Below are 25,039 nucleotides of genomic sequence, written 5' to 3'. Positions count from 1 at the left end.
TGCGAACAGCTAAACTATTCATTAAAAAACAAAGACAACTCAGCTAGAAGGCTTCTAAGCACAAATAAAGCACAAATTCTAACTAATATCTCTGTTAGAGGCATGTTAGTAATTTTATTTTGGAAAAGCAGACATAAGTATGTGACATCATTAATAATAAATCACAACCATTTAAAATTTCTGTATAATTAGTGGTATGCTACGTGTGGGGTAACAGCTGCTGCTGCTGCTGCTAATTTGCTTCAGTCGTGTCCAACTCTGTGTGACCCCATAGATGGCAGCCCACCAGGCTCCCCCGTCCCTGGGATTCTCCAGGCAAGAACGCTGGAGTGAGTTGCCATTTCCTTCTCCAATGCATGAAAGTCAAAAGTGAAAGTGAAGTCGCTCAGTCATGTCTGACTCTTAGCGACCCCATGGACTGCAGCCTACCGGGCTCCTCCGTCCATGGGATTTTCCAGGCAAGAGTACCGGAGTGGGGTGCCATTGCCTTCTCTGGGGTAACAGTAAGCACTGCTATTCAACAAATTATCTCACCTAACAAGACTGGACAGTTCAGAGCAATCTGTTCCCATTTACCCCTGACTAGTTAAGGTTGAAATTAATTAGAATTTGGACTATAATTCTAATTGGGTCAATATGGTAAAAACTGTCACGCCATGGCAGTGATATAAGAATTTTTCTTTGGGGACGCAGTGGTAAAAGGGTAGAAATTTTATGTTTTTCCATAAGCTTTCCAAAAGGACAACTTGGGGGCAGCTTTAGGTTGACATTTAACATTTGAACTGAATTCACTAAACGACCATCTGAACACTTCAGGAATTTAATAAAACAAACACATCATTATTAATAATAATCTTCATTATTATTATATTCTTCATTATTATACTACAAGCAAAAAAATTTATGTCTTAGCAGCTAGTGAGATATTAATACTAAGTGGTCTTGGCTTTGGATGGTAACTTGTGAGTTTGAGTTGAAAGTTACTGTGTTCTATTTCAATTCCCCAGACCACATCGTTTTCCCAATACCAAAAGGAAATTATGGCACAGGGGAACTTTTCTATTTACCTGACTACACAGAGGAGCTGTTTTTCTCTGAAATAATTGATGCTTTCTAAAATATGTTAATCACTGCAAAATCAAACCTAACTGCAAAATTGCCCCCCCAAATGGACAGCACTCAAGAGAGACCATTAATAAGTGCTTCTGTGTGATTAAGTAACATGTACAAAAATGACAAAACACACTATGTTATGCATTTGATAGTAGCCAATATTATATAAATGGTTTAAACAGGAGAGGGATATGACATTCTTTTGAATTAAACATTTGGTTAAAAATCACATTCTCTTTTAAAAATCAATTTTTCCCTTTTAGTGTTTTTTTTTTTTTTTTGGACATTTTAAGAGATCTTAAAAATAAAATTTAAAAGATGTTAATTCATTGGCATCATAGCAGAGGTTCCCCAAGAAAATTTCTAAGAAATCTACAACATATTTTGTTTTCTCTATAAATAAATTGCAATATATTGAATAAGTTAAATTATCTTTACTGTGAGCATTAATAAGTATTTTCATCTTAAAATAACCCTCTAATAAATTTAAATATGGTTGATTCTTGAATTTTCACACAAGTAGAGAAAAGCAATGTTAGAAATAATCCTATACTTATTTATTTTCATTTAGGGACTTAATGTATAATATATTCATCATTTTTGGCAGCAGGTTTATTGCTATATATTTATAAGACAATATTAAACCTGACTTGTAATTTCTTAGCAGAAAAAAATGAAGATAAGAGGCTGGGAAAGAAGAAGGTTATTTGAAGTCTGCTAGCTGGAGAATCCCAGGGACGGGGGAGCCTGGTGGGCTGCTGTCTATGGGGTCACACAGAGTCGGACACGACTGAAGCGACTTAGCAGCAGCAGCAGCAGCTGGCAGGAGGGAACTAAACTAGAACTTAAACACTGGTTGAAGACAATTTGCAGAATAAATGATTCACATATGGATAACTGGGTGTAGCAACTCCTAAGAGCAGACATTGTTGCTGAAACTGAAGTAGGAATTGTAGCTTAGTTCTTTGACTTATTAATAAGATGTTTTTGGAAATTAAATTGGATAAGAGAATGAATAAGATGGCTAAAGGAATCATGATTGAAATTTTAACTGATTAATATTAAAATATTTGTTTAGCATTCATTATACATGAGCTATTGCCTTCTTTAATCCTCACCACCAATGACACTGTACGTACTATTATTTCCTTATTTTATAGATAAAGAACTTAAAGTTTACCAAGGTTAAGTGATTGTCAAAAGTCAGGTAGCAACTAGCAGAGACAGATGTGAATCTGTTGGGCACTAAAGCCCATGTTATTAATTACTACCACATGATGCCCCTATTACTGAAACAAAGGTTCTTACCCTGATATCCAAAATACAGATGTCCATGGGGAGTCCAATATTACACACAATTTCATATCTATGTAGATGTTTTTTCCCAATAAAAGAGCTGTAGTTTTAGCATAGACTCAAAGGGATGAATAACCAAAGGAAGGCAAGAAATGATGGACTAGAGTGATGAACAAAATCAATAATTAAAAAAAAAAGATAAAAGTCCAAAAAACGATTTAAGTTTAAACCTAGAAATACAGAGTAGTGATATCCTGGAAAGAGAGAAGGAAAAAGATCTGAAGTTTTCAAAGACAGCAAGTGTGAACTGTATCACCAGTGTGACTAAGTGCCTGGGAAAGAGAGGGCAGTCATGGGCTGCAGGAAGACAAGGCAGAAGATGGGCAGCTCTTCTTGGGGCCTGGGTTACTCAAGTCATGTTGTGGGCACTGTGTTCTACTTAGCACCACACTCCAGAGCAATAATGAAAAATGGAGTGAGGTCTTTTGAGAGGAAGCTGATAAGAATGGTAATGGGCATGAAAATGCTAAAGCCCGAGGCCAAGGGTGGTGGGGGGGAGGAGCAACCCCACGTCCAAGGAGCCGTGGCTGCGCGGGCGCAGGAGGGCCTAGAGGACCTATCCCACATTGAAGGTCAGGAAGGTGAGGATATACCCCTCGTCCAAGGTAAGGAGCAATGGCTGCGCTTTGCTGGAGCAGCCGTGAAGAGATACGCCACGCCCAAGGTAAGAGAAACCCAAGTAAGATGGTAGGTGTTGCAAGACGGCATCAGAGGGCAAACACACTGAAACCATACTCACAGAAAACTAGTCAATCTAATCACACTAGGACCACGGCCTTGTCTAACTCAATGAAACTAAGCCATGCCTGTGGGGCAACCCAAGACGGGCGGGTCATGGTGGAGAGATCTGACAGAATGTGGTCCACTGGAGAAGGGAATGGCAAACCACTGCAGTATTCTTGCCTTGAGAACCCCATGAACAGTATGAAAAGGCAAAATGATAGGATACTGAAAGAGAAACTCCCCAGGTCAGTAGGTGCCCAATATGCTACTGGAGATTAGTGGAGAAATAACTCCAGAAAGAATGAAGGGATGGAGCCAAAGCAAAAACAATACTCAGCTGTGGATGTGACTGGTGATAGAAGCAAGGTCTGATGCTGTAAAGAGCAATATTGCATAGGAACCTGGAATGTCAGGACCATGAATCAAGGCAAATTGGAAGTGGTCAAACAGCAGATGGCAAGAGTGAATGTTGACATTCTAGGAATCAGCGAACTGAAATGGACTGGAATGGGTGAATTTAACTCAGATGACCATTATATCTACTACTGTGGGTAGGAATCCCTCAGAAGAAACGGAGTAGCCATCATGGTCAAAAAAAAGAGTCCGAAATGCAGTACTTCGAGGCAATCTCAAAAATAACAGAATGATCTCTGTTTCCAAGGCAAACAATTCAGTATCACAGTAATCCAAGTCTATGCCCCAACCAGTAACGCTGAAGAAGCTGAAGTTGAACGGTTCTCTGAAGACCTACAAGACCTTTTAGGACTAACACCCAAAAAAGATGTCCTTTTCTTTATAGGGCACTGGAATGCAAAAAGTAGGAAGTCAAGAAACACTTGGAGTAACAGGCAAATTTGGCCTTGGAATACGGAATGAAGCAGGGCAAAGACTAATAGAGTTTTGCCAAAAAAATGCACAGGTCATAACAAACACCCTCTTCCAACAACACAAGAGAAGACTCTATACATGGACATCACCAGATGGTCAACACCGAAATCAGATTGATTATATTCTTTGCAGCCAAAGATGGAGAAGCTCTATACAGTCAGCAAAAACAAGACGAGGAGCTGACTGTGGCTCAGACCATGAACTCCTTATTGCCAAGTTCAGACTTAAATTGAAGAAAGTAGGGAAAACCACTAGACCATTCAGGTATGACCTAAATCAAATCCCTTATGATTATACAGTGGAAGTGAGAAATAGATTTAAGGGCCTAGATCTGATAGAGTGCCTGATGAACTATGGACTGAGTTTCGTGACATTGTACAGGAGACAGGGATCAAGACCATTCCCATAGAAAAGAAATGCAAAAAAGCAAAACGGCTGTCTGGGGAGGCCTTACAAATAGCTGTGAAAAGAAGAGAAGCGAAAAGCAAAGGAGAAAAGGAAGGATATAAACATCTGAATGCAGAGTTCCAAAGAATAGCAAGAAGAGATAAGAAAGCCTTCTTCAGCTATCAATGCAAAGAAATAGAGGAAAACAACAGAATGGGAAAGACTAGGGATCTCGTCAAGAAAATCAGAGATACCAAAGGAACATTTCATGCAAAGATGAGCTCGATAAAGGACAGAAATGGTATCGACCTTACAGAAGCAGAAGATATTAAGAAGAGATGGCAAGAATACACAGAAGAACTGTACAAAGAAGATCTTCATGACCCAGATAATCACAATGGTGTGATCACTGACCTAGAGCCAGACATCCTGGAATGTGAAGTCAAGTGGGCCTTAGAAAGCATCACTACGAACAAAGCTAGTGGAGGTGATGGAATTCCAGCTGAGCTATTCCAAATTCTGAAAGATGATGCTGTGAAAGTGCTGCACTCAATATGCCAGCAAATTTGGAAAACTCAGCAGTGGCCACAGGACTGGAAAAGGTCAGTTTTCATTCCAATCCCAAAGAAAGGCAATGCCAAAGAATGCTCAAACTACCGCACAATTGCACTCAGCTCACACGCTAGTAAAGTAATGCTCAAAATTCTCCAAGCCAGGCTTCAGCAATATGTGAACCGTGAACTTCCTGATGTTCAAGCTGGTTTTCGAAAAGGCAGAGGAACCAGAGATCAAATTGCCAACATCCGCTGGATTATGGAAAAAGCAAGAGAGTTCCAGAAAAACATCTATTTCTGCTTTATTGACTATGCCAAAGCCTTTGACTGTGTGGATCATAATAAACTGTGGAAAATTGTGAAAGAGATAGGAATACCAGACCCCCTGATCTGCCTCTTGAGAAATCTGTATGCAGGTCAGGAAGCAACAGTTAGGACTGGACATGGAACAACAGACTGGTTACAAATAGGAAAAGGAGTTCGTCAAGGCTGTATATTGTCACCCTGTTTATTTAACTTCTATGCAGAGTACATCATGAGAAATGCTGGACTGGTAGAAGCACAAGCTGGAATCAAGATTGCCGGGAGAAATATCAATAACCACAGATATGCAGATGACACCACCCTTATGGCAGAAAGTGAAGAGGAACTCAAAAGCCTCTTGATGAAAGTGAAAGAAGAGAGTGAAAAAGTTGGCTTAAAGCTCAACATTCAGAAAACGAACATCATGGCATCCGGTCCCACCACTTCATGGGAAATAGATGGGGAAACAGTGGAAACAGTGTCAGACTTTATTTTTCTGGGCTCCAAAATCACTACAGATGGTGACTGCAGCCATGATATTAAAAGATGCTTACTCCTTGGAAGGAAAGTTATGACCAACCTAGATAGCATATTCAAAAGCAGAGACATTACTTTGCCAACAAAGATCCGTCTAGCCAAGGCTATGGTTTTTCCTGTGGTCATGTATGGATGTGAGAGTTGGACTGTGAAGAAGGCTGAGCACCAAAGAATTGATGCTTTTGAACTGTGGTGTTGGAGAAGACTCTTGAGAGTCCCTTGGACTACAAGGAGATCCAACCAGTCCATTCTGAAGGAGATCAGCCCTGGGATTTCTTTGGAAGGAATGATGCTAAAGCTGAAACTCCAGTACTTTGGCCACCTCATGCGAAGAGTTGACTCATTGGAAAAGACTCTGATGCTGGGAGGGATTGGGGGCAGGAGGAGAAGGGGACGACAGAGGATGAGATGGCTGAATGGCATCACCGACTCAATGGATGTGAGTCTGAGTGAACTCCGGGAGTTGGTGATGGACAGGGAGGCCTGGCGTGCTGCGATTCATGAGGTTGCAAAGAGCGACTGATCTGATCTGAAATGACTGGGAATAATGGCTGGAGAAAGAACATATGCAACAAAAGAAGGACATTCTACTGACCTAACAGAATAAGTCAGAACCAGAGGTTAGGAGGACACAGAGTTCAACCTGGCTTAAAGTGACAGGAATGTCCTAGAATAGGGAATTAGTGACTCCAAGACCACTACAAATGTAGAAGCAAAGGCTGTCAGTAGAAACCAAACTTAAGTTGAAGGGAAATTAAAAAAAAATAAATTTTCTAATGGAGTATAATTGCTTTGTAACATCACCTTAGTTTCTGCTGCACAGAAAAGTGAATCAGATAATATGTATACATATAGTACCTGCCTGCTGAGCCTCTCACCTACCCCTGTAGGTCATCACAGAGCATCGAGCTGAGCTCCCTGAGCTATAGAGCAGCTTCCCACTAGCTGTCTATTTTACACTTGGTGGTGTATATACGTCAACGCTACTCTCTCAATTCCTCCCACCCTGTCCTTGCCCTCCTGTGTCCACAAGTCCATTCTCTGTGTCTGCATCTAAAAAATCATCATAGGAAAGGTCCACAGGAAACTATGCTAAGAAACGCCGCGAAAAATTCAGATGAAAACCTGTGTCTATACAATCTGCTAGAAGACCACGGACCAGAATCATGATAAAAGTTATTACTGCATTGGAAAAAAATGTCTCAGTAGAGAAACTTTATATTCTCTTTAATTTCTAAATGAGATAGAGCAAGCCATACCACAGGGCAACATTACTATCATCTGTAGAACCGAATCTGTTCCACAAGCATTAGCACACTGTGGATTAGCAGAAGCCTTGATATGGCAGGACATCTAGAATAGTAAGTTTCTAGGATGTATTTCAGGGATGTTAGCATTCTCAGGTACTTTAGAAATATTGATCTTTGAAGATTTTCTGATTCACAAGAATGAGAAGGTCCCTGTGTTATCAGTACTCCTGAAGGCAGGAGGGTAGGCATAAGAGCAACTTTGGGGGCCAGTGGAGCAATGTGAGAGTGTTGCTGGTCTCCCATGGACCCCAGCCAGATATACCTGGGGAATGAGCAAACGTATTACCTGGGTTGATCCTTGTTGAGCGAGTGCTAGAACTCTGTAAATACATACTCACACACACAACGTTCTCTCCTCTTCCTCATTTTATACACTAAAAGAAATGCAAATGCTTACCGTCATTTCTGAGGAAATTATTAAGCAGTTGGAAAAGAGGAAAACTGTCCCAGGAGTCTTGTGGTTGTGCTTCAAGTGCTGTATCCATATCTACTGTGAATAAAGCCCAAAATTTCTCTGCATGCTCTGCTAATAAATCAGGCCACCAGGCAAATGCCTGTAAACAAATAAAGAAATAATGTAAATATAGATTACTTGATAGAAACGCACACAAATACTGTGAAAATGTGACTAAAAGTGAAGTTGTAGGACACTACTGTAGAATATGATACCAAATGTTTTAATATTTGTAGTCATAGAGAAAAATAATTGAAATAAATACACCAACATATTCATAGTAGTTATGAATAAATTAAGACATGCAAGGAATTTTTGTTTTACATATTTTTCAAATGTTTTAAATTGATGTATTTTTAGAAATAAAATGTCATTTTATATTTTAACTCTATATTAGATTTCATGTTTATCAATACAAAATTTGCTTACTATTTAAATATATATCCATAAAATGATTTCTCATTTAAAGAATTACATTTTACTTGTAGTACTTTTTTATGAATCAAGAGTCTAAAACTAAAACACACATTCAGACAGAGGGATTTCCGGTCCCTCCAGTGTAAATTAGGTCCGACTAGATAGGACCTAAAAACTCTCTGCTGTTTAAATGGATGAAAAGAATATTTACTTTTTAGGAAGTTCTCGAAAATAATGTGACCTGTCCATGGAAACTGGAAGCAGGCCCACCAACCAGCCCACCTATGGATCTGACCAGCCAGACTACCTAAAATATCTGGCTGAGCTGACTGGTGAAGGCCTTTCCTTGCTGAAGTCAGTCCGTAAAGAAAGGCGGGAGTGACACTTTCTTCAAAGCACAACAATAATGCAAGACTACAAGAAATATGAAGAATCTAGAAACAGGACACCAAGCAAAAGAACAAAATAAAGCTCCCGTAGCCAATTTCAAAGAAATAGAGACCTATAAAGTTCCTAAAAAAGTTCAAAAACTGTTTTAAAGCACTTTAGTGAGTTATAAGAGAAAAAAAAAAAAACAGATAACTAAATGAAATCAGGAAAATAATATAAGAAAAAATGAGACGTTCAACAAAGAGAACAATAAAAAAGAACCAATTATTAATCTGGAGCTGAAGAATACAATAACCAAAAAGTTTAAAGGGTAGCTTCAACAGCAGACTTGATCAAGTAAAAGAGTGAAGCAATGAACTTGAAAACAAATAATTTGAAATTATCTAGTCAGAGGAATGAAAAAAAAAGAAGAACGAAAAAGACTGAAGAAAGCTTATGATATTTGTGGTACATCTTCAAGTGAACCAATCTGATATGTATTATTAGAGTCCCAGAAACAAAAAGAGACAGAAAACTTATTTAAGGAAATAATGACTGAAAACTTCCCAAATCTGGGGAATGAAGTGGACATACAAATTGATGAAGCACAAAAGATCCAAGCTGGGTTGACTCATAGTGAGACATATTATAATTATAAAATGTCAAAAATTAAAGATAAAGAGAGGATTTTGAAAGCAGCAAGAGAAAAATGACTCATCATATAAAAAATAAGGCTAATATTATCAGATTTCTCAGCAGAAACCCTGGAGGTTTGGAGGGAGTGGTAAGATATATCCAAAATACTAAAGAAAAACTGCTAACCAAGAGTATCATACACAGCAAAACTGTCCTTTAACAATGAAGGCAAGATAATGACTTTCCCAGACTTAGCGAGTTTGTCACCACTAAACCTGCCTTATAGAAAAGTGTGAAAGAAAATTCTCCAAGTTGAAACAAAAGGATGCTAAATCTAACATAAATACGTATGAAAGTATAAATATCACTGGTAAAGGTAAATATATAGACAAATAATACTGTAATGCTGGTACATAAATAACTTTAAACTGTACTATAAAATCCAAAAGAGGAAGGCATTAATAATAACTATAACCACTAAAATTTGTTAAGAGATACATATTAGTACAGAAGAGGTAACATTTGACACCAATAACATAAAGTATATTCAGGAAGTAAAACTGCAGGGTTTTGTATGTGACTGGAGTTAAAAGTTTAAAATAGATGGTGAAAAGATCTGAAGTCCAGCTGAAAGATAAGTCTTATCTATCAATAATTTTAAATGTAAATGGATTAAACTCTTCACCAAAAGACACAGAGTGGCTGAATGGATAAAACCACAAGATACAACAGTAAGGTTGCTGCCTATGAGGCACTCACTTTAAATTTAAGGACACACATTGGCTGAAATTGAAGGGGTAGAAAAAATATTCCACGCAAATGATAACCAAAAGTGACCAGCAGTGGCTATACTTACATATGTTAACAATTACCACAAGAAACAAAAAAGGTCATTACATAATGGAAAAGGGTCAATTCACCAGAAAACTAGGATAATTATGAATATATAAGCATGCAAATGGTTGGAAAGATGCCCTGGAGGAGGGCATGGCAACCCACTCTAATATTCTTGCCTGAAATATCCCATGGACTGAGCAGCCTGGTGTGCTATAGTCCATAGGGTTGCAAAGACTCAAACATGACTGAGTGAATGAGCATACATGCACACACTTGGGATATAAAATCAGCATACAAAAATCATGTGCATTTCTGTATACACTAATAACAATCTGAAAAAGAAATTAGAAATTAAGAAACAACAGAGTAAAAATTCTTAGAAATAAACCTAACCAAACAGGTAAAAGATTTGTAAACTACAAATTATAAAACACTGATGAAAGAAACTGAAGTAGTCGCAAATAAATGAAAACTACCCAGCGTCATGGATTGGAAGAGTTTATATTGTTAAAATGCCCATATTACCCCAAGCAATCTACAGTTTCAACACAAGCCCTATCAAAATTCCATTGACCTTTTTTTTTACAGGAATAAAAAAAAAATTCTAAAACTCATATGGAATCACAAATGACCTCACATAGCCTAAATAATGTTAAGAACAAAGCTGAAGACACCACACTTTCTGATATCAAAATAGGTATATTACTAAGCTGTGGTAATTAAATCAATCTTGCACTGATGTCAGTACAGACACCTAGACCAATGACACAGAATACTGATCCCAGAAATAAACCCACACATATATGATCAACTAACCTTCAAAAAGGTTATATTCTTGAGGAATATAAAACGAGGAAAGATCAGTCCCTTCAATAAACAGTGCCGGGAAAACTGGATATTCACAAGCAAAATAATCAAACTGGACTATTGTTTTGCACCATATACAAAAATCAACTCAAAAAGCATTAAATACTTAAACTTAAGATATGAAACTATGAAACTCCTGGGAGAAAACATAGAGAAAAAGCTTCTTAGCTTTGCCTTGGCAATGGTTTCTCAGATATGACACCAAAAGCACAGACAACATAAGAAAAAACAAGCAAATCATCAAACTAAAAACTTAATGAACAGCAAAGAAAACAATCAACAAGGGAATGAGAGAAAATATTTGTAGGCCATAAACAGGATGAAGGGCTAATATCCAAAATATATAATACACTCCTACAACTCAAAGCAAAAACAAAACAAAAGAAAAAATAAATAACATGACTAAAAGATGGACATAGGACCAAACGGACATTTTTCCAAAGACCAACAAATGGTCAACAGGTATATGAAAAGGTTCTCAACATCACTAATCATCATTTGATTTATCAAATGCAAATCAAAACCACAATGAGATATTATCTCACACCTGTTAGAGTGGCTATTACTTACAAAAGCAAAAGATAAGTTTTTTTGAGGTTGTACAGGAAAGACAACCCTTGTACACTGTTGATAGAAATGTAAATTGGTGCAGCCACTATGGAAAACAGTATGAAAGTTCCTTCAAAAATTAAAAATAGAACTCTCATATAATCCATCAATCCCATCCTAGGGTATATTTCTAAAGGAATTGAAATAAGAATCTCAAAGAGATATTTACACTGTCACAGTCAATGCAGTACTATTCACAGTAGCTAAGATACAGAGGACATGACAGCTCACTTTAATATTCTTGCCTGGAGAATCCCCATGGACAGAGCAGCCTGGTGGGCTCCAGTCCTTAGGGTTGAAAAGAGTTGGACACAACCGAAGTGATTGAACACGTATACAAGACACAGAAGTGAGCCATCACTTTGTTGACAAAGGTTTGTATAGTCAAAGCTATGTTTTTTCCAGTATTCACGTATGGATGTGAGAGTTGGACCATAAAGAAAGCTGAGCGCCAAATAATTTTTACATTCAAATTGTGGTGCTGGAGAAGACTCTTGAGAGTCTGGACTGCAGGGAGATGAAACCAGTCAATCCTAAAAGAAATCAATCCTGAGTGTTCATTGGAAGGACTGACATTGAAGCTGAAGCTCCAATACTTCGGCCTCCTGATTTGAAGACCTGACTCTTTAGAAAAGCCCCTGATGCTGGGAAAGACTGAAGTCAGGAGCAGAAGGGGGTGACAGAGGATGAGATGGTTGGATGGCATCATCGACTCAATAGACATGAGTTTGAGCAAACTCCAGGAGATGGTGAAGGAAAGGGAAGCCTGGGGTGCTGCAGTCCATGGGGTCAAAGAGCGTTGGACATGACTTAGTGACTGAACAACAATAACAAAAGCCCACAGATGAATGACTGGAAAACAAAATATGATAGGTACACACAATAAAATAATTTTCACCTGAAAAAAAGAAGGCAATCATGCCATTTGTAGCAACATGATTGAACCTGGAGGACATTATATTAAATGAAATAAGCCAGACAAAGGACAAATACTGTACATAATCATACTTTATGATTTATATGAGGAATCTAAAATAGTCAATTTCATAGAAGCAGAGAGTGGAATGGTCATTTCAGAGAGTGGACTGACTGGGGAAAGGATCTAAAAGGAGGGTATTTGTGAAAGTGTGGTGGTGATGGTACACAAATTCAATTATATAAGGTAAACACATCCTAGAGGTCTACTAACAGGACAGTACCTACAACACTGCATTGTATACTTGACATTTTTCTTAGAAGGTATATCTTATTTTTAGTATTCTCATTATGTGCGTGTGTTAGTCACTCAGTTGTGTCTGACTCTTTGTGATCCCCGGACTGTAGCCCACCAGGCTCCTCTGTCCATGGAATTCTCCAGGCAAGAATACCAGAGTGGGGTGGCATTCCCTTCTCCAGGGGATCTTCCTGATCCAGGGATCAAACCCAGGTCTCCTGCATTGCAGGTAGATACTTTAATGTTTGAGCCACCAGAGAATACTCACATAAAAAATAATGTGAGCTTTTCTGGCTATAGTATCTCAGTTTTGTTTTAATCTGAATTTTTCTAATTTTGGATTAATTAAACATGTTTTAGGGCTCTCTTTCAGAGAAGGCAATGGCATCCCACTCCAGTGTTCTTGCCTGGAGAATTCCAGGGACGGGGGAGCCTGGTGGGCTGCCATCTATGGGGTCGCACAGAGTCGGACACGACTGAAGCAACTTAGCAGCAGCAACTTAGCAGCAGCAGGAGCAGCAGCAGGGCTCTCTTTACACTGCTTTGAGTGAAATATCTCTCAGGTCTTCCCCCCTCCCCTTTTTAAATGTAGCTTTTGATAGTACTATAACTTTTTAAACAAGTAACTATAAAACTATCACATGAATTTGTGTGATACAGATATTTTTGTTATTCTTTCAATTAAAAGTAACCTTAGAAAAAGTTTCATCATACTATACTCAGAGAAGTCCATATTTACTTTGAAGAACTTTCTAATAACATGTGAGATTTGTGGTTGCAAAACTCCATTAATTTCTTCCAATGTAAATTCAATTATAATAAAAAGAGCCAAACCACAAACCAAAAAAAGTGGATTATAAGATATTGACATATTGAGTATTTTCTTAAAAACTTTTGCCACAATAATAATGTTCAGTATATTTATAAAAAATATTATTGTGTAACTAATTAGTAGGTGGAAAATGAAGAAAACAGTAGTTAAAGAAAAAGAGTGGTACGGCACAAATAACAGGCTCTAGTGTTAGGGACATTTTAATGGTTGACTCCATGCATATAACTTTGACTTTGCTGTTACAAATATATGAATGTAAAAATCTGTTGGAAGCCGTATATTCTATGTACATCAATCTATTGCTCTTTGAAAATATTATATTTGAATTTTTTAAATTTAAATTTCTCTTAGAATGAGTTTATGACAATAATATAAATGCAAAAAAAATAAAATAAAGTAGCGGACACAATTTCATTGCATGTATCTTGCTCCTGTCTTTTAGAGCTGTGTTAGTGACACAGATAAGAAAAATTGGATTCTTTCCTCTGAGTACAGCAGGATAGAAATGCTAGGAAAAATGCAGTACCGCAAAGAGAAACATTTTCAAAGTCTCACTTCCAGTTCACAACCAATAGCTTTGCAAAAGGTTCAAATTAAGAAAATAACAGTCATGTTAGGTCACGACTGTCTCAAGACTCTGAGAAAAATTTCCAAAGCTCTTTTTAAAGTTAACTTGGAAGATAGAGCCATGATGGAGAATGGAACGCAATGGAATATAATTTTCTTAAAAACAACACACACACACACACACACACAAAACAGCTTCAGGTTGGCAAGACTTTGCTATCAACTTGAAATTTTCATTATGTTTTACGGATGCATATATTTTATGTTTTAAACTGTATTTCTGATAATGTTATTCCTGCTGAACAAGACAATCTGTGATGGATACTGATTGTTCTAATGATTAGCTGAGAAAGCTTTAAGCAGCTACTGTCTTTGAAAATGAAAAGCAAGGGCTGCAGGCTGTTACCTTGAGAACACAGGGTCAGTTCTACCACCTGTCTGCCTGCTTCTGCTTTTCGCCACCCCTCTGGGTGGCAGTCCTCCCACTCTGGGTTGGTAGTAAGAGGAGAGGCTGTATAATTTCCTACCTACACACCATTTCCTGGGGGTGGCCGAGGCTCCTCAGCATGAGGGGCGCCACCAGGGAGGGGAAAACCCTTCTGAGAAACGCATTCATCTGTAGGGCACCAATCAGAAGTCTTGGCCCTAAAGCTAAGCCACGAATTAGTGTAAATGAGACAGCAGGGGCAGAAAGCAACGTTTAACTTGATTAAGAGGGAAGTAAAACAAAACTTGATTGCAGTTCTTTAGCCATGCTATTTCTATCAAAATTCTAACAATAAATAAATCTTGTATGGTGAGAACGATATTTGTGGCTGACAATACTCTGAAAGCCATGCTTGTTTACTCAGTGAAGTTGGAAACAGTGGCGAGTAAGACTATCTCTGAAACTGGAAGAGTACTGAGCTTTTGAACTTGGTGAGACTTGAGTGCTCATGGGCAAATCAGTTCCTGGATGGATTTCCACTTCCTCATCTGCAAATTGGCAGTGACAATACTTGTCTTAGCCTCCTCCAGGGTTGTATGGAAAAGTCAAGGGATATTATCAGCAACACAAAAATGAGTCAAAATTCACACAAATCTTACAATGTTAGTTTTAGATGTTTTAAGAATAGTAATGTCCAACATGAATGGAATAGTTTCTATGTGCTGTTCTAAAGACTTTCTGCACATTATTTTACTTAATCCTTTCAGGTAGATGGTACAATGATCCTTATTTTACAGGTTGCATGCAAAGTTGCTTCAGTTGTGTCTGACTCTTTACAACCGTATGGACTGTAGCCCACCAGGCTCCTCTGTCCATGGGTTTCTCCAGGCAAGAATACTGGACTGGGTTGCCATGCCCTTCTCCAGAGGATCTTCCCAACCCAGGGGTTTTACAGGTTAGCAAAGTCAGAAAGATTAAGGAACTTGCCCAAAGTCATAAAATTGGTAACAGAGCAATAATTTGAATTCAGGTCAGCTGGAGTTGTAGAGACCAAGCTCTTACATATATGGCCTCTTTTTCATCCACTCTATATAGAGCACACTGCCTTTCTGTCTGTCTTTCTAGTTTCTTAATCAACTACATATTTAGAAACTGTCTATCTAGTTTCTTAATCAACTATATATATAGCACACTGCCTTTCTGCTCATCTGTTTGTCTATTTAGTTCTGCAGATCAGACCAATGTTTTTGTCCTCTGAGGATGTTCTTGCCAGAACATCTATTATAGTCTTATTTTAAAAAATATCTTTTCATATTTCTTTGGGGTCTTAGTCTTTTTATTACTTTTACCCTCAAAATGCAGTAAACATTTCATATTTTATAACAACAAAAAAATGATGACTGCATAAATGAGCAAAAACAGCACATCTGATTTTGGAACATATTATATGCTTCCTTCACACCCCGAAAAGATCAGTTTGTAATCTTGTATTTTGTGGATGATCCTAAAAGCTCTGGACACAGTTCAGTGTCTAGGGTATCATTACACCCCCCAACAGACACATATAGTAATATGATGCTGAGAGGCCATATTCTAGAAACATTGAAGCTCTCTTGAGGAGCCAGTAGAATGGATTTGAACCTTCAGGGTGACACCTAAACTTATGTCAAAGGAATCATAGTTTTCTGCAACTCAATTCATGAAAATATCTCCCTAATTTTGTTCCTAGATGAATATAAACATTGAAATAATCAAGTGAAATGTGGAGCTGAAAATCCTTCAAAAGGTATGTCAAGGTAAAGTGCTAGTCTTATTATTATATGTTTGTAAGTTAGTGACTAAGAAACATTTTCGGTAGGGTATTTGTGACCATGCAGTTTTGTCTGAGAGTCCTGCTGCAAGTGGAATTCTTCCTCTATAGCTCGGCCATATGAAAGTCACTTGCTGGTCATCTTCTTCCAAAAAGAGGGACATTTGTTGTACCACAGGCTAATCTAACCCTAAACCTAAACCCATCCTTAACATGAAAGGTCGATTTATCTCACTGGCTATCCAGATATAAATGCTGTGTAATTAAGATGAACTCAACTGTTGAGATGACTGCAGTTACTTAGTAGTGGGTAGTAAACAGATCTTGTTTATGAATAAGTCACTGGAAAGACTGATTCTAAAGCTGAAGCTTGAATACTTTGGCTACCTGATGTGAACAGGCAACTCATTGGAAAAGACCCTAATGCTAGGAAAGACTGAGGGTGAGAGGAGAAGGGGGCCACAGAGGATGAGATGGTTGGATGGCATCACCAACTCAATGTACATGAGTTTAAGCAAACTCTAGGAGATAGTGAAGGACGGGGAAGCCTGGTGCACTGCAGTTCATGGAGTCACAGAGTTGGACAGGATTTAGTGACTGAACAACAATAAGGATAAGGAATAAACAAAAACAATGGGAAACATTTTAAAAAATCAAACATCCTTTCTCTTTTTGTCAGAATCTATCCAGATGCATGGGCTTCCCTGGTGGCTCAGACAGGAAAGAATCCGTCTGCAAAGCAGGAGACTGAGGTTTGATCCCCAGGTTAGGACGATCCCCTGGAGAAGGGAACAGCTACCCACTCCAGTATTCTTGCTTAGAGAATGCCATGAACAGAAGAGCCTGGCAGGCTATAGTTCATGGGGTTGCAAAGAGTCAGACATGCCTGAGCGATTTTCACTCACTCACGCACATCCAGACACATAATCTGGCTCAGACACTGATGTTTACATGAATGACCATAATCACAAGTATGCGTGTCTGCACTGAACTCCTCTCCCTGCACTCCTCTGCTGCTGGAACAGCCTGGGACCCAGTCAGCTGGAGAGCAGGATACATCCACCATTCACAGTGAGCCAAATGGCAAACACCGAATTACTGCCTGACATTCGCCTGGCCTACAGTGTCACCAATATGGCGAACAATATCATATTTAAAATATTTTAGGGACCTTCAATTAAGATTCTGCTGCAACAATAAGTCACAGAGTAATAACCTGAGCTGGGCTCATATCCATCATTCTGTCTCTCTCTCTCTGCCTCTTCCCTGGAGGATATTCCTGACCCTCCATCCCCATAGCCAAGTCCCAGGATCCACCAGGAAAGGAAGAGTCTGACAGGATTGAAAGGGACATCTCAGGCTTGCAGTGTAATCTTTCTCTCTGCATTTACATCCCTGCTATGATGCTGAGTGTCAAACCTGCCAGCAGAACTAAGACAAAAGCCCATCCCAGCCACTCTGTTATTTCTGAAATTCAGAAATAACAACATGGCTCCCTGGAAAGTGTAGAGTCTGGAGTCGGCCTGACTGTGTACCTCCGGCAAGTTTTCTCACCAGGAATGTGGTGCATGTGTATGGAGGCGTGTGCTGGGGTGAGAGCCCAAGGCTTTCCAGAAGGCATCTGGAACTTGCTGCCTTTGTCAGAGTGAGAGGCCTTAGATGGACAGTGGTCAGATCAGTTTGTCTAAATTTCTGGTCAGACACAGTCTCGTCCCAGGAATGTGAAAGAGGGCTTTAAAAATTTTCTGGAAAGGAGCTTAAACTATCTTTCTCAAGAGAAAACACAGAAATTCGGAAGAAAAGCCTGAGGGGAGAGGTTGAGAGGCCCTCAGAGAGAAGGGAGGACTGTCTTAGAAGCAAGTTATTGTGAAAGATCTGAAGGACGTGAAACCTGCTCAACTGAGAAACTGCTGAAGGACAGAAACAACCTCTTGGCCCCGTGAAGTGAACCAGCCCTGAGGAGGGAAGGAGGGAAAAAGAGAGGCGCTGACACACGGCCACTTGAAGGTGTCTCAGACAGATGCGTTAACCTCCACCTAGGGAGCTGGGCTGGTTCTCTTTTGTGCAGTGAAGACAGTCTAGCCTGGACATCCATGGAAACTGTACAACCAAGACTGGTCCTTAAATACATACAGTCTTTAATTTCAGCTTCCCCGGTAGCTCAGCTGGTAAAGAATCTGCCTGCAAGGCAGGAGACCCAGGTTCAATTCCTGGGTCAGAAAGATCTGCTGGAAAAGGGACAGGGTACCCACTCCAGTATTCTTGGGCTTCCCTGGTGGCTCAGCTGGTAAAGAACCTACCTGCCATTTAGGAGACTTGGGTTCGATTGATCCCCTGGTGAAGGGAATGGCTCATTCCAAGGAGAGGGATTAAGGTAGCTTTAAAACTGTAACCCGAGTGGGTTCTATCTTATCTTCACATAAAAGAATTATTCCATGCTAGAAAAATGATGAAAACGATTCTACTCACCTCTCTTCCCTGAGGAATCCCAAGAATTTGGAAGCATTGTGGAATGAAGACATGCCATAGTGTCACAAAGCGTTTTAAAAAGAGGTCATTATAATACTTCTGCATTTTGGCATCTAGCTCAGTGATATTTATAAGTTTTGATTATGTCTGTTCAATAAAATCAACTTTATTTTTGTAGCTTAGAAAATAAGTAATACTTACATTTTAATTGTGTTTGGATATATTGTACTTTAACAAGCAGGTACTGGTTGCAGGGAGTATTTAACATTATTTACACTTAAAAGACAGAAGAGTTATTATTTTCCTTATTAGTGTAGGAAGATTAAATGTAATTTTTGTGAAATGTAAATTACATGTACCTGTTTAGGTGAAATTGGATAGCCAATCAGAATTTTTTTTTGAATTCAAAAAGGTCTAATATTCTGATGATAATGCCTTTTAACAAAAGACAAAGACAACACATATATACATTTTTATCATATAATCATTTTCCTTGTAACACAGCAGTAGTACTAGCCTAGAAAAGCTCCTCCTGGGAATTCATTTCAAATTATTGAAGCAGCTGTTTCTTCAGTTTAAAATAAAATATCCATAACAAGTTCACACATGACAGATGCAAGGTAAAAACTAGATTCCATAGTGTGAGCTAAAAGCAGATGTTTTGAATGATCATATTTATAAGCAGATACAATACATCTTAGTTATCTATAGCAGGGCTCCATGAATATTCTTTTCTGAGAATTTGCTTAAAATGTACTTCCTATACTTTCTTATATTTTTGAGGACTAGGCTTCATTAAATATAAATATTTTATAAATTATTCTGTATCTGTTCTTTTTCCTTCTTGCTCATTTCACATACTTTCTCAAGAATAAAAGGATTGCTAGGGCACTGAAATTTATTACATTTACTTAATTTTATACATTTTCTCTACCTAATTCAAAGTCAGAAAACTCCTGTTTTTACAAAAAAATAAACTCATAGCTATTAGAAAGAATGGCACTTTTAAACCTCAGAATAAGCAGCTTGCCTGATGAAATACCATTTTATATCTCTACTGAATGTCAATACATAATTAGAACCAGAACTTTCGAAAACTATTAAAAATGCAGGGTTAGTGAAAATTGAAAGAAAAGCTTGATGGTAAAAGTGAAACACTAGAGTTACCAGGGATGCAGTTATGAATGTCTTCAGTGCGATTTTGTTATTGTTCACTACTTCTTCTTGGGCACGTTGACTAACTTACATTTCTAAACTAAAGCCATCAGGATACAGGGAGAAAAGCTGGTGAGTGATCTGGCATCATTAGATGAGGGTCATGTCCCAGCTTTGCTTCTTGCTAGTTGTACACCTTTGGCAGATCTCATAAGCTCTTCCGTGTTCCACACAGAAAGACAGTTGTCAGGTACAGATACTAAATTATAGACATACACAATTCCTTTGTAACATATAGGAGTTATATTTCCAGGAAAAGCACGCACACTCAGTTTACTATAGATAAACGGCCAGGTGTGTATCAAAGGCAACGGACAGGCCACATCTTCAGTGCCATTCCCACCGTCGCAAAGCATTATGCGCGGCTTTATGTGACAGTTAAAACAAGTCATCACCTCTGCATGATGCTCTTCATTCTGCTGTAAGACTTCGATGCAGAGCTCTGCTAGATGAAGAACCTCTTCCAGCTTCCTCGCAGGAGTCGCCTGGTTCATGGTCTCTATATTAAAAACAAATCATAATCATGTTACCTTGAAAATAAAAAGCCAAGCGGATTCTAAAAGATGTAATGATGAGACCAGGGTGTTGAAACAGAATGAGAAAGCATATTTTTGAGAAATAAGAGAGACAAGAAATACAAATGAATACATTCTTTAAAACAAAACAAAACAAAACAAAAATCAGTTCACCAGATTGCAGAAAATACTTCACCCACAAAGCAATCACAGGAAACGGCAAGTGCTTTGCCATTTAACATATTAGAGCTAACAGGTGCATCAGCACATTAGATGCTCAACTTCTGCAACAAACAAGTTATAATTCTCCTCAAGGTCAGAGATACAAATAAAAGCAGATACCACAGTCTTTTCCTTCTCTCGGTATTGTATTATCAATACAATACCATTCTCACCAGATGAGTCATTCCTGGCATTAGCGAAACCCAGGCTTTTTTGCTGCTATTTAAATTTCCAGCCTGAAATGCCTAAGGTTCATGTTGATCTTAAACTGAAGAAGTACAAAGTCACCTAAAACAACTCTGACAGGCTGCAATTAACTGATTTCCTCCCTTCCAACTGGGGAAGGGTGGGGAGCCGTTCTTTAAAGCTGAAGGTTCTTTTCGTATTACAGCAAACTAGTATGAAAAGGCCAGGCCACAAAGAGATTAAGTGCAGCTACCTGGAATTCAGAAGGCAAAGCAGTTGATTTCAGAGAGAAAATGAAACTGGCAAAAATTAGAGGTGCCCTGTGTAATGAGATTGTTTCAAAATAGAGCTTTCAATAAGGATATTAAAGATAAACATTGTCTTAGATTTCTGGACTCTCTCTTTGCTCATATATAGAGATTGTAGGGAAGAAAAGGAAAATATTCAGATAAAGAGCTTTTTCTGAGGAACCTAAGGAGTCTTTTTTTTGGGGGGGGGGGGCAATAATCTAGTCCCTCAGCATCTCCCTATAACCTGAGCCTTAAATGTGGAGGAGACTTTCATTTGCTCTTAATTTGTCCCTAAGTGACACACAATGATGCAGTGAAACACAGCTTGTGGTTGGTGCTTGTTCATTAAACATTTATTATACACTCACTATAGGTTACAGTGTGATGCACGTGGGGGTTCCCATCCTCCAACTCTGGTACCCATCCTCCTAAATTCCCCTGCAGGATGAAAGCCATTGGCCCTCTTGACAAGGATCAAAGAGTAGGTTGATTCTTCAGGAAAACAGTGAGCCAAACACCGCAGAGTGGAGTGTGCCTACAAAGATCTCGGCTGTGGGAAGTGGGAGGAAATATAAGACATGACCCTGCTTTAAACAGCTCAAACTCCAAAAATCACTCCTGCTAGGACCCTCAGGCATCCATTATCCAATCTTCCTTCTGTTTCATGATCACTTCAATGTCCTCACATAAAGGTGAAATCAAGGAGGCTCATGACTTTGCACAGCAGTCTACTCTATTTGGGAACAGTTCTAGCTCTGATGGTGAGGAAACGTAAGAATTTTGGAAACTGTGTCAAGCCAACAGAGGTGATGAAGGGGATGTGAGGAGAGACAGCTGAGAGCAGGTGCATGTGGGGGAATCAGTGGGAAGATAATCAGAAACTGAGGCAAGTCCTAAAGGAGAAACCAATGACCTTGGTAAGTGAAAGAAGCGTTTCTAGAAATGACAGAGACGTGGTGCATTTCAGAGGAAGGCGAGGATGCAGCTGGCTACAAATGGTATCGTTTACTGAGGACCAAGGATGTGTCAGGTGCAGCACCAGGCACTTCCTATGTGTCATCATACTAATTTTCCCAACAACTTTAAGCCATTTGGCTATTTATTCATGTAAGTCATAGATGAAGAAACAAGCATGGAGAGATGAGATGAAACAGCTAATACATAGTAAAGGTGAGACCTAACTTAGCATGAGCTCTTACCATCTCTGCCCTGCACATGCCCGGATGAAGCAGAAATGTACTGGGTTATGATGGCTGAGGAGCCTGAGATTGGATCATCCAGGCTTTAAGAATATAAAAGACTTAGTAACTATATCCTATGGGGCTTCCCAGGTGACACAGTGGTAAAGAATCTACCTGCAATGCAGGAGACATGGGTTCAATCCCTGGGTCAGGAAGAGCCCCTGGAGGATCAATGGCAATGCACTCCAATATTCATGCCTGGGAAATCCCATGGACTTCCCAGGAGGAGCCTGGGAAATCCCATGGACTTCCCAGAGGAGCCTGGTGGGCTACAGTCCATGGGGTCACAAAAGAGTCAGACATGACTGACCACACACACACACACACATTACACAACTCTATGCTATAGGTAACTTGGAATGAATGTTTCTTCTCTGGGCTTTAGAATAAGTTAATTTTGGGAAAATGAATTTGTGACTGTGCAGAACAAGGAAGGACTGGTGGGGGCCAGGTCTAGTGTATGGAGAATGATTGGAAGATGGTAATGGGAACAGAAAAGAAAGAGGAAGGCGGAGGGACACTGAGGAGAGGATCTGCAAGCATGTTGTGACTGGAAATTGCAAGCCAGAGAGGACAATGACCCTGAGGTCTGCAAACTGTGAGGCTGAGTCAATGAAGACGCATCGTTGATGAAACTACCAAACAGGTCTTTTTAGGTCAACCCACACATATTGGGAGTAATTACCATGTACATATAAAGTAAGCAAATTATTCTAAACTTAAAGGAAAGTTGTGCATTGTATTAAAATTTGCATCCACAAGGAGAAGAAAACTACTCATCATTCAAGTCATAACTTTAATGTTACCTTAAGTGTGGGACATCTTCAGAGTTTTGAGGCTGAGTGACTTACTCCTCTCTCTGAGCTCTCCCACTAGAGGCTCATGAACCTGTTATTAGACTGGGCTCAGATCAGTGAGAACCTGGGTCTCAAGATCTTGTGCTCTCACTCTCTTGAATAGATGTTGGAATATGATGGGTACTTAATGAATGTTCACGAGAATGCAGTAGTATAATTTTGGGGAATGTGCACGTTAAAAACAGAATCAATACCCAAATTATTTCATTTCACTTTGTGTGGGATTACAAATAGCTTTTAGTCACTCACACACCAAAGGTTGACGAGACAGGAAGTCCACCGATAAAATGCAGCTGTGGTCTGAGGACACTGCTCAAAAATCAATGAAAGCTGTGTTCTTAAATTAGAGATTTTGGGGGGAAGAGTTTTCAAAATAATTTTGAAATTATTTTGGTTCTCAAAGAGCATATCACTTATATTCCTTAATTTTTCCATCTTTAGACTGAGGGTGTCACATGAAATTGAGGATTTCTAACCTTAGGTTTGAGGGAATCCTTGAACCTCTTAAAGCTATATGATAATTTTTGTGTATAGAGGCATTTTTTTCGGTAGTGAAGAGTTACGACTCAGATTCTCAAAGTAGTCCATGAGCCACACAAATGACAAGAATCACTGAACCATATACTTTCTAAGATTGCTTCCATCTAAGAGAGTCTAGGAGAAGGCAATGGCACCCCACTCCAGTACTCTTGCCTGGAAAATCCCATGGACAGAGGAGCTTGGTGGGCTGCAGTCCATGGGGTCGCTAAGAGTCGGACACGACAGAGCGACTTCACTTTCACTTTTCACTTTCATGCATTGGAGAAGGAAATGGCAACCCACTCCAGTGTTCTTGCCTGGAGAATCCCAGGGACGGGGAGCCTGGTGGGCTGCTATCTATGGGGTCGCACAGAGTTGGACACAACTGAAGAGACTTAGCAGCAGCAGCAGCAGCAGCAAGAGAGTCTAAGCTTCCTATCGATTTGGGGCTTTACCTATATTGGGTTATATTATTTCAACTTCATAAGGAAAGGAAAAGGCAACAAAATGTAATTGTCTTGATCACAGAAGGGGAATTTATTTCTTCTACATACTTTAGAACATTATTTACTGAAGCCCTAAAACCACTCTGCCAGTTAGGGAATCAGGACCCCCATTTCCAGATTAGGGAAAAGAGTCTTAGAAAGGTTAAAACAGTAGTAATACAATAACTTGAATTCTTTTCCACTCAATTCTCTGAATAGGATTAACATACACATATACACACTCAATATATATATATATATATACACACATAAATATATAAATAAACTCAGTTTATTCAATATAAATAAGCTATATTTATTCAATATAAATAAACTTCTCAATAAACTCAGAAGTTTATTTAATATAAACTCATCCACCTTTATTTAATATAAACTTCTGAAATAGCTGAAAGTTTGAGCTTATAAAGTCACCATATCCTTAGCCACAAGTAGGCAATAATGGAAAAGAACCAAGGAAGCTACCAGAAAACTTATTACTTGTGAATATGTCAAAACTAGCTTTTACATTTGACATTCTCTTAAGGAAAAACTCAGAGTACCTTGTGTTCTACGGAAACTTAAAAACAGTCTGAAACATTTTCTTCTAGATTAAATTTACTGAGAGTCTCAAAACTTCATACTTGAACATAATGGCCACTCTAACACTTTAAATAAATAGCATTTTTATCAAGCACACTATGTATGCCATCTCTGGCTGCCACTCATTTGACTACTGCCAAGAAGTTTAATGCATTTTGTAGTCAGAAGTCTATTAGATAACAAGGTTATCAATAGCACCATTAAAATTCTGAATGCTGTGAATATTTGAGA

At 38.9% G+C, this 25,039-nt stretch overlaps 1 protein-coding gene across 16 annotated transcripts in view; it reads right to left on the bottom strand.

The window, feature by feature from the left end:
- CADPS2 (calcium dependent secretion activator 2) overlaps nucleotides 1-25,039 on the bottom strand; it is a 577,723-nt gene that overhangs the window by 84,506 nt on the left and 468,178 nt on the right. For 10 of the 16 annotated variants that reach the window (XM_027539120.1, XM_027539121.1, XM_027539127.1 and 7 more), the window contains 3 exons: nucleotides 20,289-20,392; nucleotides 18,679-18,687; nucleotides 7,569-7,725 (listed from right to left, as the gene is read on the bottom strand). In XM_027539120.1, coding sequence (XP_027394921.1) covers nucleotides 7,569-7,725; nucleotides 18,679-18,687; nucleotides 20,289-20,392 — 270 coding nt within the window. The remainder of the gene's footprint in view (nucleotides 1-7,568; nucleotides 7,726-18,678; nucleotides 18,688-20,288; nucleotides 20,393-25,039) is intronic. The other 6 variants (XM_027539134.1, XM_027539132.1, XM_027539124.1 and 3 more) reach the window with 1 other exon arrangement.

Source organism: Bos indicus x Bos taurus, chromosome 4, assembly GCF_003369695.1.
Source record: "Bos indicus x Bos taurus breed Angus x Brahman F1 hybrid chromosome 4, Bos_hybrid_MaternalHap_v2.0, whole genome shotgun sequence".
NCBI classification, from domain to species: Eukaryota; Metazoa; Chordata; class Mammalia; order Artiodactyla; family Bovidae; genus Bos; species Bos indicus x Bos taurus.
The sequence above is the reverse complement of the archived record's forward strand: the minus strand, read 5'-3'. Positions and strand labels throughout refer to the sequence as shown.